The sequence below is a fragment of the Sphaeramia orbicularis genome, chromosome 10, assembly GCF_902148855.1.
Source record: "Sphaeramia orbicularis chromosome 10, fSphaOr1.1, whole genome shotgun sequence".
Lineage (NCBI taxonomy): Eukaryota > Metazoa > Chordata > Actinopteri > Kurtiformes > Apogonidae > Sphaeramia > Sphaeramia orbicularis.
In genome coordinates, this window is record NC_043966.1 from 36566115 (window position 1) to 36580111 (window position 13997).

At 40.5% G+C, this 13997-nt stretch overlaps 1 protein-coding gene across 1 annotated transcript; it reads left to right on the forward strand.

The window, feature by feature from the left end:
* The first annotated feature begins 334 nt into the window (after positions 1-334).
* Positions 335-13767, forward strand: ints6l (integrator complex subunit 6 like). Its single transcript, XM_030145118.1, has 18 exons — positions 335-623; positions 742-819; positions 3907-4056; positions 4580-4669; positions 4807-4990; positions 5143-5271; positions 7693-7856; positions 8000-8152; positions 8320-8452; positions 8708-8802; positions 8904-9014; positions 9104-9319; positions 9414-9540; positions 9675-9817; positions 9923-10154; positions 10256-10636; positions 10786-10879; positions 11811-13767. Exons 1-18 carry the CDS (start codon positions 513-515, stop codon positions 11911-11913), a joined length of 2694 nt encoding a protein of 897 aa, XP_030000978.1. The 5' UTR covers positions 335-512; the 3' UTR covers positions 11914-13767.
* The last annotated feature ends 230 nt before the right edge of the window (positions 13768-13997 follow it).

The window sequence follows — 13997 nt, forward strand, 5'->3', positions numbered from 1 at the left end:
TCTTAGAGAAGAGGGGTAGGTGAGGGTCGCAGAAATAATGACAAAAATGTCAGGCATAAGGATCCTACTGCAGCTGTTTGTTTAAAAGCAGGCAGACATTTAACGGCAGGGATCACAGCCAAATCGCATGCATAATATTGTTACATCGTCCTGTTCTACGTTCTGAGGGGGAGATAGTAGGTGGATGAACAGTACACAGTCGTCTCGGCTCAGATTATATATGTTTAGATGTAATGTGGGCGTGGCTTATGTGATCGAGCCCAGCCAATCCGGTTGAAGTGGAGAAAGCGGGGCGTTCCGTTCGGTTAGGAGCAGAAGTTGAACAGCGCGAGCCGAGACAGAGCTCTGGAAAGGCAGATAGAGAGAGGGCAGAGGCAACGGCCCTCTTCAGGAGGGGGGGGCTTATTATAATAAATATATACACACATGTGTAAACTGTTTGGCCGCATGATAGGTCATATGTGGATAACAGTTATTTTAGAAAAGCATACAACCGCGGCTTTACATTTAAAATGCCTATTTTACTTTTCCTGTTAGACACGTCCGCCTCTATGAATCAGCGCACTTATTTGGGTACGACGTATCTGGACGTTGCTAAAGGCGCGGTTGAGGTCTTTATGAAGGTAAAGAATGATTTTTCCCCGACTTTTTTCAGCAAGTATGTTCCTTTGGTAAGCTTAGGGTTCCTTGGGCAGAATCGGTCGAAATTAATATGTTATTTTGGTTTTCTTTTTTTGACAGCTGCGTGCCCGAGACCCGGCTAGTAGAGGCGACAGGTACATGCTAGTTACATTCGATGATCCACCATACGGAGTGAAGGTAATTAGCAACTGATACCATTTTTACTTTGACAAGTCGTACGTATTTTTCAATGAGTGAGACTTTATTATCCTTCTAGTTTGTAGCCAGTGTTGGTCGGTTTCCCGGTGGCGAAAAACGGCATAGTTTTCTGCTTCATACCCGCAGACCCGGAGCAGCACTGCCTCCGAACATCCAGCGGACATTTTGCTTTTGTGTTGAGAAAAGTCTCGGGCGTTGAGATGGAGGCGGAGAGATTTATTATCGCTTATGACGTCGCTGTTTTTTTGGCAATATAATGTGTCGATTGGACAAGGAGCCCGCCAATCATTCTCTACCCCGCCCCCTGCATCATCCCTGCATTACCATTGGCCAATATTGGTTGAAAGTTGATAAGTCCTCTTCATCGTGAGATTTTTTATATTTACATAAGTTCGCTTGAAGAAAATTGCCATTATTTATGTGATAATTATTAGTCATACCGATACTATGAGCATTATGTTCCAGCATATAAACACTCATGCTCATACAGATATAGGTAAATGTACATAAAGAGGCAAGAAAAAAGGGCATACAATCTGTGAATCACTATACCCACCATTAATCTATTGACTTGGTTTATGACCTGGCACACGTCTTATTCTTTATGCTTCCCATACCCAATAAAATCCAGCTCTAAGTACCCACATGAAGCCCCAAAGTCCCTAGTCTGCTTCAAGAGCTGTTGTATATTAGAAATCTCTTGGCAGTCTACTGTGTACACAGGATGCAGGAGGCTGACTCCATCCCATGTCATTAATGCTCAACACTAAACAATTTATTCTCCTGTTCTGTCCTATAATTTCATTGCACGCCGCATGACCAAATTACATTATGCTGGTGCAGGGAAGTAAATATTTACCTCATCCTAAACTACAGTTATTGGTGTAAGGTCTAGACTACTGTACATAGATAACATAAAGTATGTGTAACAGCTAATTAGTTACACTGGGGTTTTTTTTTCTAACAATGCTCGGTACTACTCACTTTTAAGATAAAGTTGCATGCATATGAGCTGCAGCTAATAGGACTCCAGAAACATTATGACAGGATATACACATCCACAAAATTTTAAACCTAAATGTTTCTATATATGCTTTAGAATGTTCTTCTAATTATCACTCAAGCAGAAAGTACAACAGGAAAAGTTTAATATATAAACATCGGAATGAAGATGTAAGACAAGCTTTGACAAGTATATAGATGTGATAAAGATCATATTAAATGAGTATAATTCTTTATTTTTTTATTTTATCAATGGAGACAATCTCTTTGTTTACAGCTACTTAAAATATTTAATTTTCTATTGTTGATGTATGTAGTTGTAATTTTCATGGTGTGTAATAAATAAATAAATATGTAATAAATAGATTATTTATACTTGGTAAATAATTTCAGATGAAACAATTTATTACACTGAAACAAACCCTGTCTCTTTTAATAAATAACCACAGATACTTATAAACGGAACATGTGCTTTTTGAGATTGTGGTGTACACAGTATGCATCTCCCACATAACTGAGGACAACATACAGTATATATTGTATTCTAAAGACTAGTATGCTTTTCAGTTAATTTAAGAAAATGATTCATCTCAATTGCATTAAGTTTTTCTCTGTTGACTTTTCAATAATCAACAGCATTGTTCTGCTGAAAAAAAAAAACAGCACTCAGGGCTTTTTGTGTTAGGCAGGGCAGAAATACTTTTCCTAGCCGACGGAAGTGTCTATTTTTGCAGGGTTATCATAGGACTGTGTGTAAAACAGGGGTCATGACAGTTTTTTTCGCAAGTTGATGCTGTCAGTCATATGATGCTCCCTTCGCTTGTGTATTTATTTCGTTGACCTTGCAGAATTCATCAGAAATCCCAGTTATCACTAAATGTGGCCTACTTAAAATAGTCATTTCTGCAGCCTTTCATTCAAATCTCCTGAGATCCTGTTCTCTTTTGTCACATAAAATCATCCAGGTGCTGCTGTGTGTATCAAGTCTGTCTTCATTGCCTTCTCCTTTGTTGTTTCTGCCTGCTTTGTGCACTGAGGATTATGATGAAAGGACAAGGTTATGGTGAATGGGGCTACTCTGATTGCACAGTTACAGCAGCAATAAATTGTTGATGTAGAGGGAGAGAGAGGAGGTTAGGCTGGAAGAAAATAGAAATATTCTGTAGTTTGAATTATTGAGTGCAAGCTATGCCTTACACCTCAACTGGTCTACACTAGTGTCTGCATGTGTCGCTATTCTGCTACAACTCCTATGACTGTGTTTCCACTGTCAACCCTGCCCCAGCAGAATGAGATGTTTATCTTATGAGAATTTAGATTCATAGTTTTTTTATCTTTTCATCCCATGCTAGAAATTCCACATTTCAGTAATTATGGCTTTGGAAGGATATCCCATAGTCATCCTAAAAGATATCCATTGGCCTGATTCCAATCAAACATGTGGATCCTGGAGTGTGTTCTCTGTGTCTTTAGCCCGCCCCCTCCCTCTCCCAAGCAAGGAAGTGGTAAGCTTGCAGGTCATCCTTAGATTAAGCATGAAGCTGCAGTACTAAGATACTTGACCTCGCTAGAGAAAAGTCCAAGAGGAGTTACACACCCACATCCTCTCTCCTGTGGGAGAGGAGTGTATCTCTGTCACAGAGAACAGGCAGGCAGCAAGTGAGAAGTGTATTTTTGGGTGCTTGTCATGTATGAAATTAGACTCTTTTTAAACAGCACAATGTAGCTCAAATGTTGGGCTGAATTTCCACAATATTATCTTCTAGTCCCAGAGACTCCCGTAACCTGATCTAATTTTATGGTGACAATTATGTAATGGGCTAAATCAAATATAAACTCCCTGCTAAAGGTGGCGGGTGTGAATGCTTGAAATGAATCAGTTTGTGGTTATCAGTTGAACAAAATCCTCTTTTCTTTCCTTTGTATTATTACTCTAACTGGCTGCCTGTAGCTGTTTAGTCTATTTTAGTTTATGGCCATTCACCATGCACTGTGACCTCAGGCTTCTGTCAGTGTCTTTAATGACTGTTTACGTTCATCTCACCGTCTGTGAATGTATTTCAGGCTGGCTGGAAGGAGAACCATGCCACCTTCATGTGCGAGCTGAAGAACCTGCAGGCATCTGGACTCACCACACTGGGTCACGCTCTTCGCACAGCCTTTGACCTGCTTAACCTCAACCGCCTTGTCTCAGGCATAGACAACTATGGACAGGTATTTGACACAAAAATTGTGTATTTTTTGCAGCATTCACCTAAAGAGAGTAAAAGAGCTTTAGTCTAGCCGATACATCATCGAATATTTTAAATGGACTAGGAGTCCTGGAGACAAAGAGCAGAATATTAACTTTTAATTGCAGTTGAATCTACCCAGTCTGTTCTCAGTTAGCTCTGTCATCCTTTCCTAACACATCTTTTCTCTTAATCTCTGCTCAAAGGCAGAGATGGATTGCTACTCTGAAGTGTTGATGAGTTCTGTCTTGATGAGTGTGTAAATTCACTTCATTCCTCTCTGTGGGTTTGAATGAGACATGGCTGACCCCTACAGCACAGCGATAGAGGCTAATGTCCTCAACGAGTAGCACAAGGACACACAGGAAGCTTAGAGAGGCATTCTGACACAGAGCAGAACAGTGTTTTCAGGCTGAAGTGTAAAGAAAAGGAACATAGAACTTATTGGAGGTCAGTGTATGCTTGAATTTTATGTAATTGCTGATTGGTATCATTTTCCCCCTCAGGGCCGTAACCCTTTCTTCCTTGAGCCATCTGTGATCATCACTATCACTGACGGGAACAAGCTTACACACAGCTCTGGGGTGCCAGATGAGGTGAGAACACAAATAAATACAGTGATGCTACTATGAACGGTACTAATGTCAGCATTATTACAAATACTGTGTGTGCTATGACTGTTTCCAGTTTTGTACTGTCTTCTCTTATTCTTTTGTATCTGTCTACTTTGTAGCTGCACCTGCCTTTGAACTCTCCTTTGGCAGGCAGTGAACTGACCAAAGAGCCCTTCCGCTGGGACCAGCGTTTGTTTGCGCTGGTTCTTAGGCTGCCAGGAGCAGCCACACCAGACACCGAGCAGCTTGGTAGCGTCCCCACAGATGAGTCTGCCATCACTCAGATGTGTGAAGTCACTGGAGGTTTGCCATTTTTATTTGTGTTGGTAGCCAAATTTGGTTTCTCTATTCACAACAGCATGGCTGTAACAATTGTGTTATAGTACTAATTTTTGGTGGCGCTCCTTCTCACTTAGTGGTATTTGTAATAGTTGTGCATCCTGTTTTTCTCTTAGGGCGGTCGTACTGTGTGCTGACACAGAGGATGTTGAACCAGTGTCTGGAGTCTCTGGTCCAAAAGGTTCAAAGTGGTGTTGTTATTAATTTTGAGAAGACAGGGCCAGATCCACCTCTTGTTGGGGAAGGTGAGTTTTTCGGGGGATGCACATTGAACAGACACATGGATTCAAAATAAGAGGGAAAACTTACATGTGCATGTTTGTTATATACACAAATATATGACAATTGGAAGCACAGTCATGGGCCTAAAGCATACAGTGGCTTTCATGTCGAGAAATTACCATTTTCATTGAGTTTCTGAGCATATTTAATGCAGTTATTTGGGGTTTAAATACTACGGACATATAACAGGTGGGACCTGAAGAGAATCTTCTTATCCTAATGCACTAAAGTGAGAACATTTTCTCCACTGGCCAAATAAAAATGAATAGTGAGATCCTAAGTCCCACTCCTTCTGGTGGACCACTGTGGGACCTTATTTATTGAATAATATTGGTCCTATTTGAATCATGTTGTCATGTACATGTACCTTTTTAAATTTAAAAGATAATCTTGCGACTCAAGACAATCACTATTTCTCAGAACACTATTGATGTACTCTGTGAAAATATGTAATTACACTCAGAAGTTGCATAAGTGACGTCATTTTAAATTTTACTCTCCTCAATCTGCCCAGAGCTGCTGAGGATACTGCTGGAGCTCTCACCCTAATTTTTTCACAAAGAGGAGAAATATGTCGAAGTAACAGCCCTTTTGGTGTTGATGACATTTATTATGTGAGACAAGAGATGCAGTCCACTAAGCCATTTCACAGAAAAAAACTGTACTTTAATATCACTACAGCAAACTGGAATTTCTTGACTTCAAAAACTATATCCTAAATTGACAAAATACCATGGGCTGGATCTGCTAAAGGTTTGCGTGTATTAAAATGTGTGCAAACTCAATGCACATGTAAAAAAATTTACAAACTCATTTACTAACAGTGTGCACTAAGGGTTGCGTTTTTCAAAGGTGCAAAATACCGCCTCTGCATCCAGTTAGTACATTTGCGACAATGAATATGCAATATGGGGCGTTTACACGCAATTGTGCATGTGCTGGGAGGAGAAAGTGTAATATTAATTTAGCACACGCAAAGTGATTTATCAAACCAGAAAGCAATTTTGCTCATAGAAACTGTGTCTATATTTAACACGTCTCAAAGGGAGGTGCAAATGGTTTGTATGTGTAATTGCGTACACATGGCTTTGGTTAAAACGATGAAATGAGATGCAGAGAACACGTTTTCCACTCTCGTGTGAACATTTTTGGAATGATGGAAGAAAAAATTATTGAGACGTATGCCCCCCCCCCCACACACACACACACACACACTTTACGGGACTGTTATACACTTGATCTGACGATTGTGATTGAGCATACACACCGACATTAGGCTACAGTATGACAAAATTATGTGTACCTGACAGTCAATCCAACAACCCCCATGCCCCCCCCACCTCTAAAATGAAAAATAAATGAATGAATGAGTCATACAATACTTTCTATGACAAAACTCCCCCGCTACATTTCTGTGCATCTGGATCATTCAGCGCACTGTTACCATTAATGCTGGTGCATCCCAGAGCAATTTTTACAGCGTATTGTCTCCAGTAGCGCACGCAAACCCCTCCTTTAAATAGGGCGGTCTCGAAGACTTTGCACCTGTTGTAATTTGTGCAAGCAATCTTAGTAAATCACCCGCAAACCGTGGTTCAACCCCACACGCAAAATTCTAGACTGCGCACGCAAATTAGTACACACAAATTGGGATCTTAGTAGATCCAGCCCCATCTGTGTAAATGATGGATTAAAAAGTGATTAGTGTCTGGCCTCTGACTGGTGTTCATATTTTTTCCCAAAGAAATGTCCTGTGATGATTGACTGGATTTGAAGGGACAGTGCCACTTAAATGTCACCCTCTTGTGACAGTGTTTCCTCTGTAGTTTAAATAGCAAGCTGTGGTCCTTTGGGTAATACTTCTCATATATGTTTCTGTATAGATCATATGTTTATGTTTAGCCAAGGTTACAGTGTTAAAGATCTTTGTATAATCACTACTTATGCTGCATCAGGGCTACACTTAGTGTAGTGATAGATACCGTTAGAGCTAAATTACAGTGTGTATACATATGTTTGCAGTGGTGGTATTTCCCTTGCTGTCTTAGTGCACCACTGCTTAGTGAAGAGAAAGGAAACACTCAGTGCAATCATCTGAGTTTCACCAGATTTAACAGCTCACAGAGAATTTTAACTGGCAACTTAAATATTCTTAGCCTCATAGCATAATTGCCTGAGTCTTTTTTTTTTCAGGACATAGTCAATGTTACAAAATTAATCAGCAGTGTTAGGAGAGTAAAGTTCTGTAGATATCACAATTTGACCAAAAATATGATTTAGGCAATTATGCTATGAGGCTAAAGATATGTTTGAATAGTCTGTATTGATCAGCATGTGGCTGAGAAGTAGGTTTCCCCAGTACTGTAAGGTCTTTTGTTTTATAGATAACTCTGTGGAGACGAGTCGTCCTGTGTCATCCTTCAGTCCCCAGCCGTGGCACAGTTGTCACAAGCTCATCTATGTGCGGCCAAACCCAAAAACAGGGGTTCCAGTCGGACATTGGCCAATACCTGAGTCTTTCTGGCCAGACCAGAATTCCCCTACACTGGTGAGAAGAGAGGCTTTGAAGATCACTGTTTATCTTTATACACTAACTTATTACCTCTACATAAAGGTGTAAAGTTTATTTCATATGGGTGGATCAATAAGTGACAGTGTGTGTGTGTGTGTGTGCTGTTGTGCTCCTTGTAGCCTCCTCGCTCTGCTCACCCTGTGGTGCGCTTCTCTTGTGTGGACTGTGAGCCCATGGTGATAGACAAACTCCCCTTTGACAAGTACGAACTGGAGCCCTCTCCTCTCACTCAGTACGTTCTGGAAAGGAAGTCTCCACACATGTGCTGGCAGGTACGCATACACAGCAGATCTCCATGTGCCCTACATCTCTGTCTGCTCATACGGTCACTGGTGCTGCCTCTGGGATTTTCCTGAAAATGACATATAATGAGGTTACTTCTAGCTTCATTTCGAGAAATAAAGATTAGAAGTTACTAACTTTTCTGTGTGGTCCTCAGGTGTTTGTCAACAGCAGTGGGAAGCAAAATGACCTTGGCCAGCCGTTTGGCTACCTTAAAGCCAGCACCACTCTCACATGTGTCAACCTCTTCGTCATGCCTTACAACTACCCAGTTCTTCTCCCACTGCTTGGTAAGACATCTGGCAAAAAGACTTTTTTTAAAGTGGCCTCAAAACTTCTGGGTCAGTAGGTCTGAGCTAATTTTATATTTACTTTTTTTTTTTTTTTTCTGGGACGCTTAATTAATAACTTTAGACTGTAAACATGATTATAGTTGATTCTAATGCACAGAACGACATTACAGACTGCCCTTGTTTGATATTGCTGTGTTATATTTTGTCTTCTTCAGGATTAAATGGTGATCCATGCTTTGTGTTTCTTTTCAGATGATCTGTTTAAAGTGCACAAATTAAAACCAAACTTGAAGTGGCGACAGGCATTTGAGATGTATCTGAAGACCATGCCTCCATACTACCTCTTGGTAAAACTAAAATTTGATAATGTCTCCCCTACATTTTAGTAAATGCTTTAAATACGTGACTCTAACATGACTTTTGTCTAAAATTTGCTTTCTGTTGACAGCCCTTAAAAAAGGCTCTGAGGATGATGGGTGCACCTAACCTTATTGCAGACAACATGGACTGTGGCTTAAGTTACAGTGTCATCTCCTACTTGAAGAAGCTCAGCCAGCAGGTAAGTAAATATTACTTAAATCAAAGCTTCTATTAATTAATCTTGAGGCTGAAGGTATAAACAGATTGTTTCCTCTTGTTGGTGTAAAGGCAAAGATGGAATCAGACCGTCTAATCGTGTCTGTGGGGAAGAAGGCGCCACAAGAGACTGGTATAAAGGTAAAGAACCACTCCAGCTCGCTGTCTCTGGCCCACCGGCGAGACTTTAAACAGCTGCTGCAGGGAATCACCGGGGAAGGGCCGCTTCGCCTGGTGGACATCAACTTCAAAGAGTTCGCCGGTTTCCAGATCGGCCTGCTCAACAAGGTAGATGTAGACCACAGAGGCTGTGCTTTCAGAAAAGTTCAACATACTTTGTGTGGGTGGAGAAACATTACTGATGTGTTGATGTTTTTCACAGGATGTAAAGCCACAAGCTTATCGAAACGCCTACGACATCCCAAGAAGAAACCTGCTGGACCAACTCACACGTATGCGCTCCAATTTATTGCGGACTTCACAAAAACTGATCCGAGGGCAAGACGAAGGTAAGTTGTATTAACTCAGATGGAGAAAATAGAGAACTGACACAAATGCCACCTACATGGGCATCAAAAGCAACACATACAGGAAACATCTCAAAAGTTTCATCAGTACTAATACAGTGCTATGTATTTGTCAGACTATCTGCACAGCATCCCTGTAGCTCAGATGGGGAACTATCAGGAATATCTAAAAATGATGCCGTCACCTCTGAGAGAGATTGACCCTGACCAACCTAAACGTCTGCACACCTTTGGGAATCCGTTCAAACAGGATAAGAAGGTGATAAGACTTAAGTATAATGCATTGACTGATACCATGAGCTTTACATATTGCAGTTTCTGACATCTGTCCTTCTTTTTCTCTCTCGTGTGTGTGTTTTATCAGGGGATGATGATCGATGAGGCAGATGAATTTGTAGCAGGCCCTCAAAACAAGAAAAGAGGAAATTCCGGTGACTCCATCTCTGGTGCAAGTGTGAAGAGAAGGCGGAGCATGTCTCCTTTATTAAGGCGGCCGCTGACTCCACCGGGGAACACGAACCACGTGATGGTTGGAAAGAGTCCAGGAGGGATTCAAGGGCAGCAGAACCTCCTCAAACCAATTCCACAGCATAAAGGTAAGAAATGTTGTAAAAATTTTTGGAAATGTTGAATGAATGTTACTGAACAGACAAAGAGTAGTTAATTATTGTTAGTTAATTATTGTTTATTCCAAAAGGAGTGGAAGGCAACAATGCATTGGTCCCTGAGAGTAATGGAGACGGAGTTCTGGGGCATGAGTCGGGGGAGAATTGGCCCAGTGAGATGGACACCGTGGTAGGGAACCTGACCTCGGAAAGTCTCGAGGAGAAAGCCGGACTGGGAGCAGCAGATCCAGGAGAGGACATCAACATGATGGAGGAAAGATTAGTGGAAGATCATCTAGACGAGCAGCTGCTGGAGGAGAAAACCAACTGTGAAAGACTGAGTCCGCAGAGCCACTTAGAGACAGCAGACCCTGACCCGGGTGTCCTCGAGACCATATTCATAGCCCCACTAGATGGTAGCCAAGCAGAGCTGAGGACCCGGGTAATTAAGGAGGTTCGAAAACCTGGTCGAAGTAAGTACAAACCTTTTTTTTCATCTCTGTTTGAAGATCCTCTTGTGTATCAAGTTACATTCAAAGCAGAGGTATCACGTCTGCACCACGGAGGAACGTGTCGTTATGGCAAGTTGTGGTTGATGATATGTGTCTGTGTTCTTTCCCAGATTATGAGGCAATACTCGGACTACTTCAACAGGTGAAAGGACCAGTTAATGTGCACAAGTATTTCATCCTACATGCTATCAAAGAGGCTGCCAGGTAGGAAACAAAGACACAATGAAGCGTGAGAAACACTTTATTAATGAGGTTGTCGTGCCATTTGTTGGCTCTCCATCCAAATGCATCACAATATTTCGAGGAAGATGTTGTTTGTATGAATTTCCATACACTATTACTGTAATGTGAATATTAAGAAGTGGTTGAACAGTATAGTTTAAAACTTTGCCTGTTAGATGTGATTGACAATAACAAATGGCCAGAGCGGCTGATTGGAGAGCTGAGACATCAATCTGATTAATAAAAACTTAAGGCTGGCTTTGGTCTTTGTCCCCCAAACAGTATCAGCCTCTTCTACTGTTTGTCAAAGCCTTTGTCTAACACCAGTTTCTGCAGCCCTTCTTTCATGACAGGTTTTGTTTTTTAACATGTTTCTTGTATTGATTCGGTTAATGTTGCGTTCTCCTCATTGGTACACACATGCAGAAACACTGAATATGTTTCTATTGTATTTATTCTGATTTAACTTTTATCAGGTCACCAACTTTTTCCACTTCCCCTAAGCACTTCCCCTAAGAACTTGTTCCATTTGGGTTTCTTTGAAAGCCAAATACGGACATTTTCCAAACTATTAGAATTAGCAGAACTTGGTTCCGATAGCGATTCAAAGCTACTAGTATGCTTGTGCAGTGAACTTATTGCCAATAATCCAAGTTAGATTTTGTGAATAAAAACAGCCAGATGGAAATATATCTACTGACACACAACCAACCTGTAAAATAATGCTAAAAGAGAGCTGTGTCGTACAGTCACATTATGTTGTACATTTAGTGTCCTTGAATTTACTGATGTACGACTAAGACGTAACAGATTACAGTCCTTTGTAGACCAGGTTCACATTAATGTATCTGCACTGGCTTGTATTAAAATATTCACTCCCATGACGAAAAACAATTCCTTGCGTCTTTCCCAGGTTCAAGAAGCGCGTCCTGATCCAGCAGTTGGAGATGGCCCTCGCTGACCTGGAGGAGAAACACCCAATATCTCCACAGCTTCCCAACGACAACGGCAGCTAGTCCTCAAACTGACTCTACTCTTTGCTCCGGAAATGAATGAGGCTCCTATTGAAGAACTTTGTATTGACACATCGCCACTCTGAAAGAAATAAGACATTGTTCTCAAACTGTGGGATGGAAAAGGACAAATGCACTGAAAGCAGATGCTGATACTGTCCCTGTGCTGTTACATCACATCCTGCTAAAAGCTGAGGCTAGAGCGTTTAAAGCGGAGGAGAGGAGGGGCCTTCAGGACAGATCCACTGGGGATGAGTAAAGAGACTTAAAAATATAATCCTCTTCATATTGACAGATGCCTTAAACATCCATATGGCTTTTGTCTGTATCTGCACTTTGGCTCGATAGACACAAACACACTCCGACAGAGAGATACACAAAAGGACAACAGATGTGGCAAAGCAGGAGACAGACAGGATTACTGCTGTTATTTATATATATTTTTGAACACAGACCTTTCTTCAGCTGGTCTGAAAAGTGTTTGTTAGACTGCAGCCATTTCTAGTAGACAATAACCCAGCAGATTCATCTTACAACTGAAAGTATCTGGTTCATTTTATTTGCATTTGGATCCACTGATGTCTCATGTTCGCAAGATAAATACTGTTATCTAATGTTATATCAGCTGATACTGATACGCATCAGTATTAAGGAAGAATCCTCTATCTGTGCAAATGTAATTTTCTGTCCTTGTAGTGATGGGAGATATGAAAACTCTCAGGAAATTTAACTGAAAAACACTTCGAACGCCGTGGAAAAGCTGTTTTTTCCCAGTCCAATATAGACCTGGTTTCCATAGTAGGTACAAATAGAAGTGGTCTCATATAACCACAATTGGAAAAAAAAAAAAAATAGGACCGATGTCCCTCTAGTTCACCTTCATGTTCTATCAAAAATCAATGACAATTTGAATTTGTGAGGTTGTCAGGTTCTGTCTGTTAGAATAATGTGGTCTTGATGCAGGAGATCAATCTCCCAATAAAAGTGGGTGGTACTTTCACTGGGGAAAAATCAACTAATTAAATGAAAGTCCAAATATGACTTCCTATCAGTGCTCAGTAGTATATATATACTGATATCAGTAACTATTTCCATGTTATAAACCATCAAAATATGGCCCAGTATAAGTTAAGGCAAATTTTTTAATATTTCAAAAATTTGTAAGAAAAATCACAAATTCTCAAAACTGAACAAACTTTGTAGACACTGATGTTTGAAGAAATCTAACAAAGATAATGCCGGACACCACACTTTCACAATAGCTCATGGTCTATTGACCAGTGAGCTAATGATAACTACCTTGATTCTACAACATTTGTAAAAGTAGACAAATGTCTCATAATACTTTGCATTTATTTATTATCTTTATTTGACATGGAGGCTCATTTAAATGTGTATTAATAGTGGCGCATCAGTGAATCCATAATGTGGATGGGATTTTTTGGGAACCAGTACTTGAAACAACACATACAAACAGTGTCATGTAACGCTCACACAAACACTCCATTGATTCCCTTATTTTACAGCTTTACCCTAAAGGACTCCATGCATCTGTCCAGGCTCGGCCGAAGGTCACCTGTTGGTCAACTTTAACAGCTGGTTATTTACCCTCTGCTGCATTTTACATTTGACATGGACCCCAGCCCTCCTTCGTTTTTACGACAGATGTACACTACTTTTACATGTTCAGAAGGAATATAGATTATTTTTGTGAATTTGTTTATTTCAGAGTATAAGAACTATTTTGGAAGAAAAGTATAAAGCCACTTTTGTAAACTGTTCAATACACATGTAAAGTGGAAAGTTTTATGAACATACTTTTTTCTAATAAAATAGAAAATAAAACCACTACTGTGACATCTATTGTGTCAGTGTTTGTGTTTTCCTACTATTGTTATAGTGGCAAGTGTGTAAGTGAACTGTGAAATCCTTATTGTACATTGGGACTTTTTCCTTCCGAACAGGTTATTTCTCAGACTGTCCCAAACCAAAGTCTTTCCACACATTTTAAAGCCAAAACTTCTTTCCCCCTACTTTTAGAGGACTGTTCACAGCCTTTAACTACTAGGACAGATGTGAACTTAAGT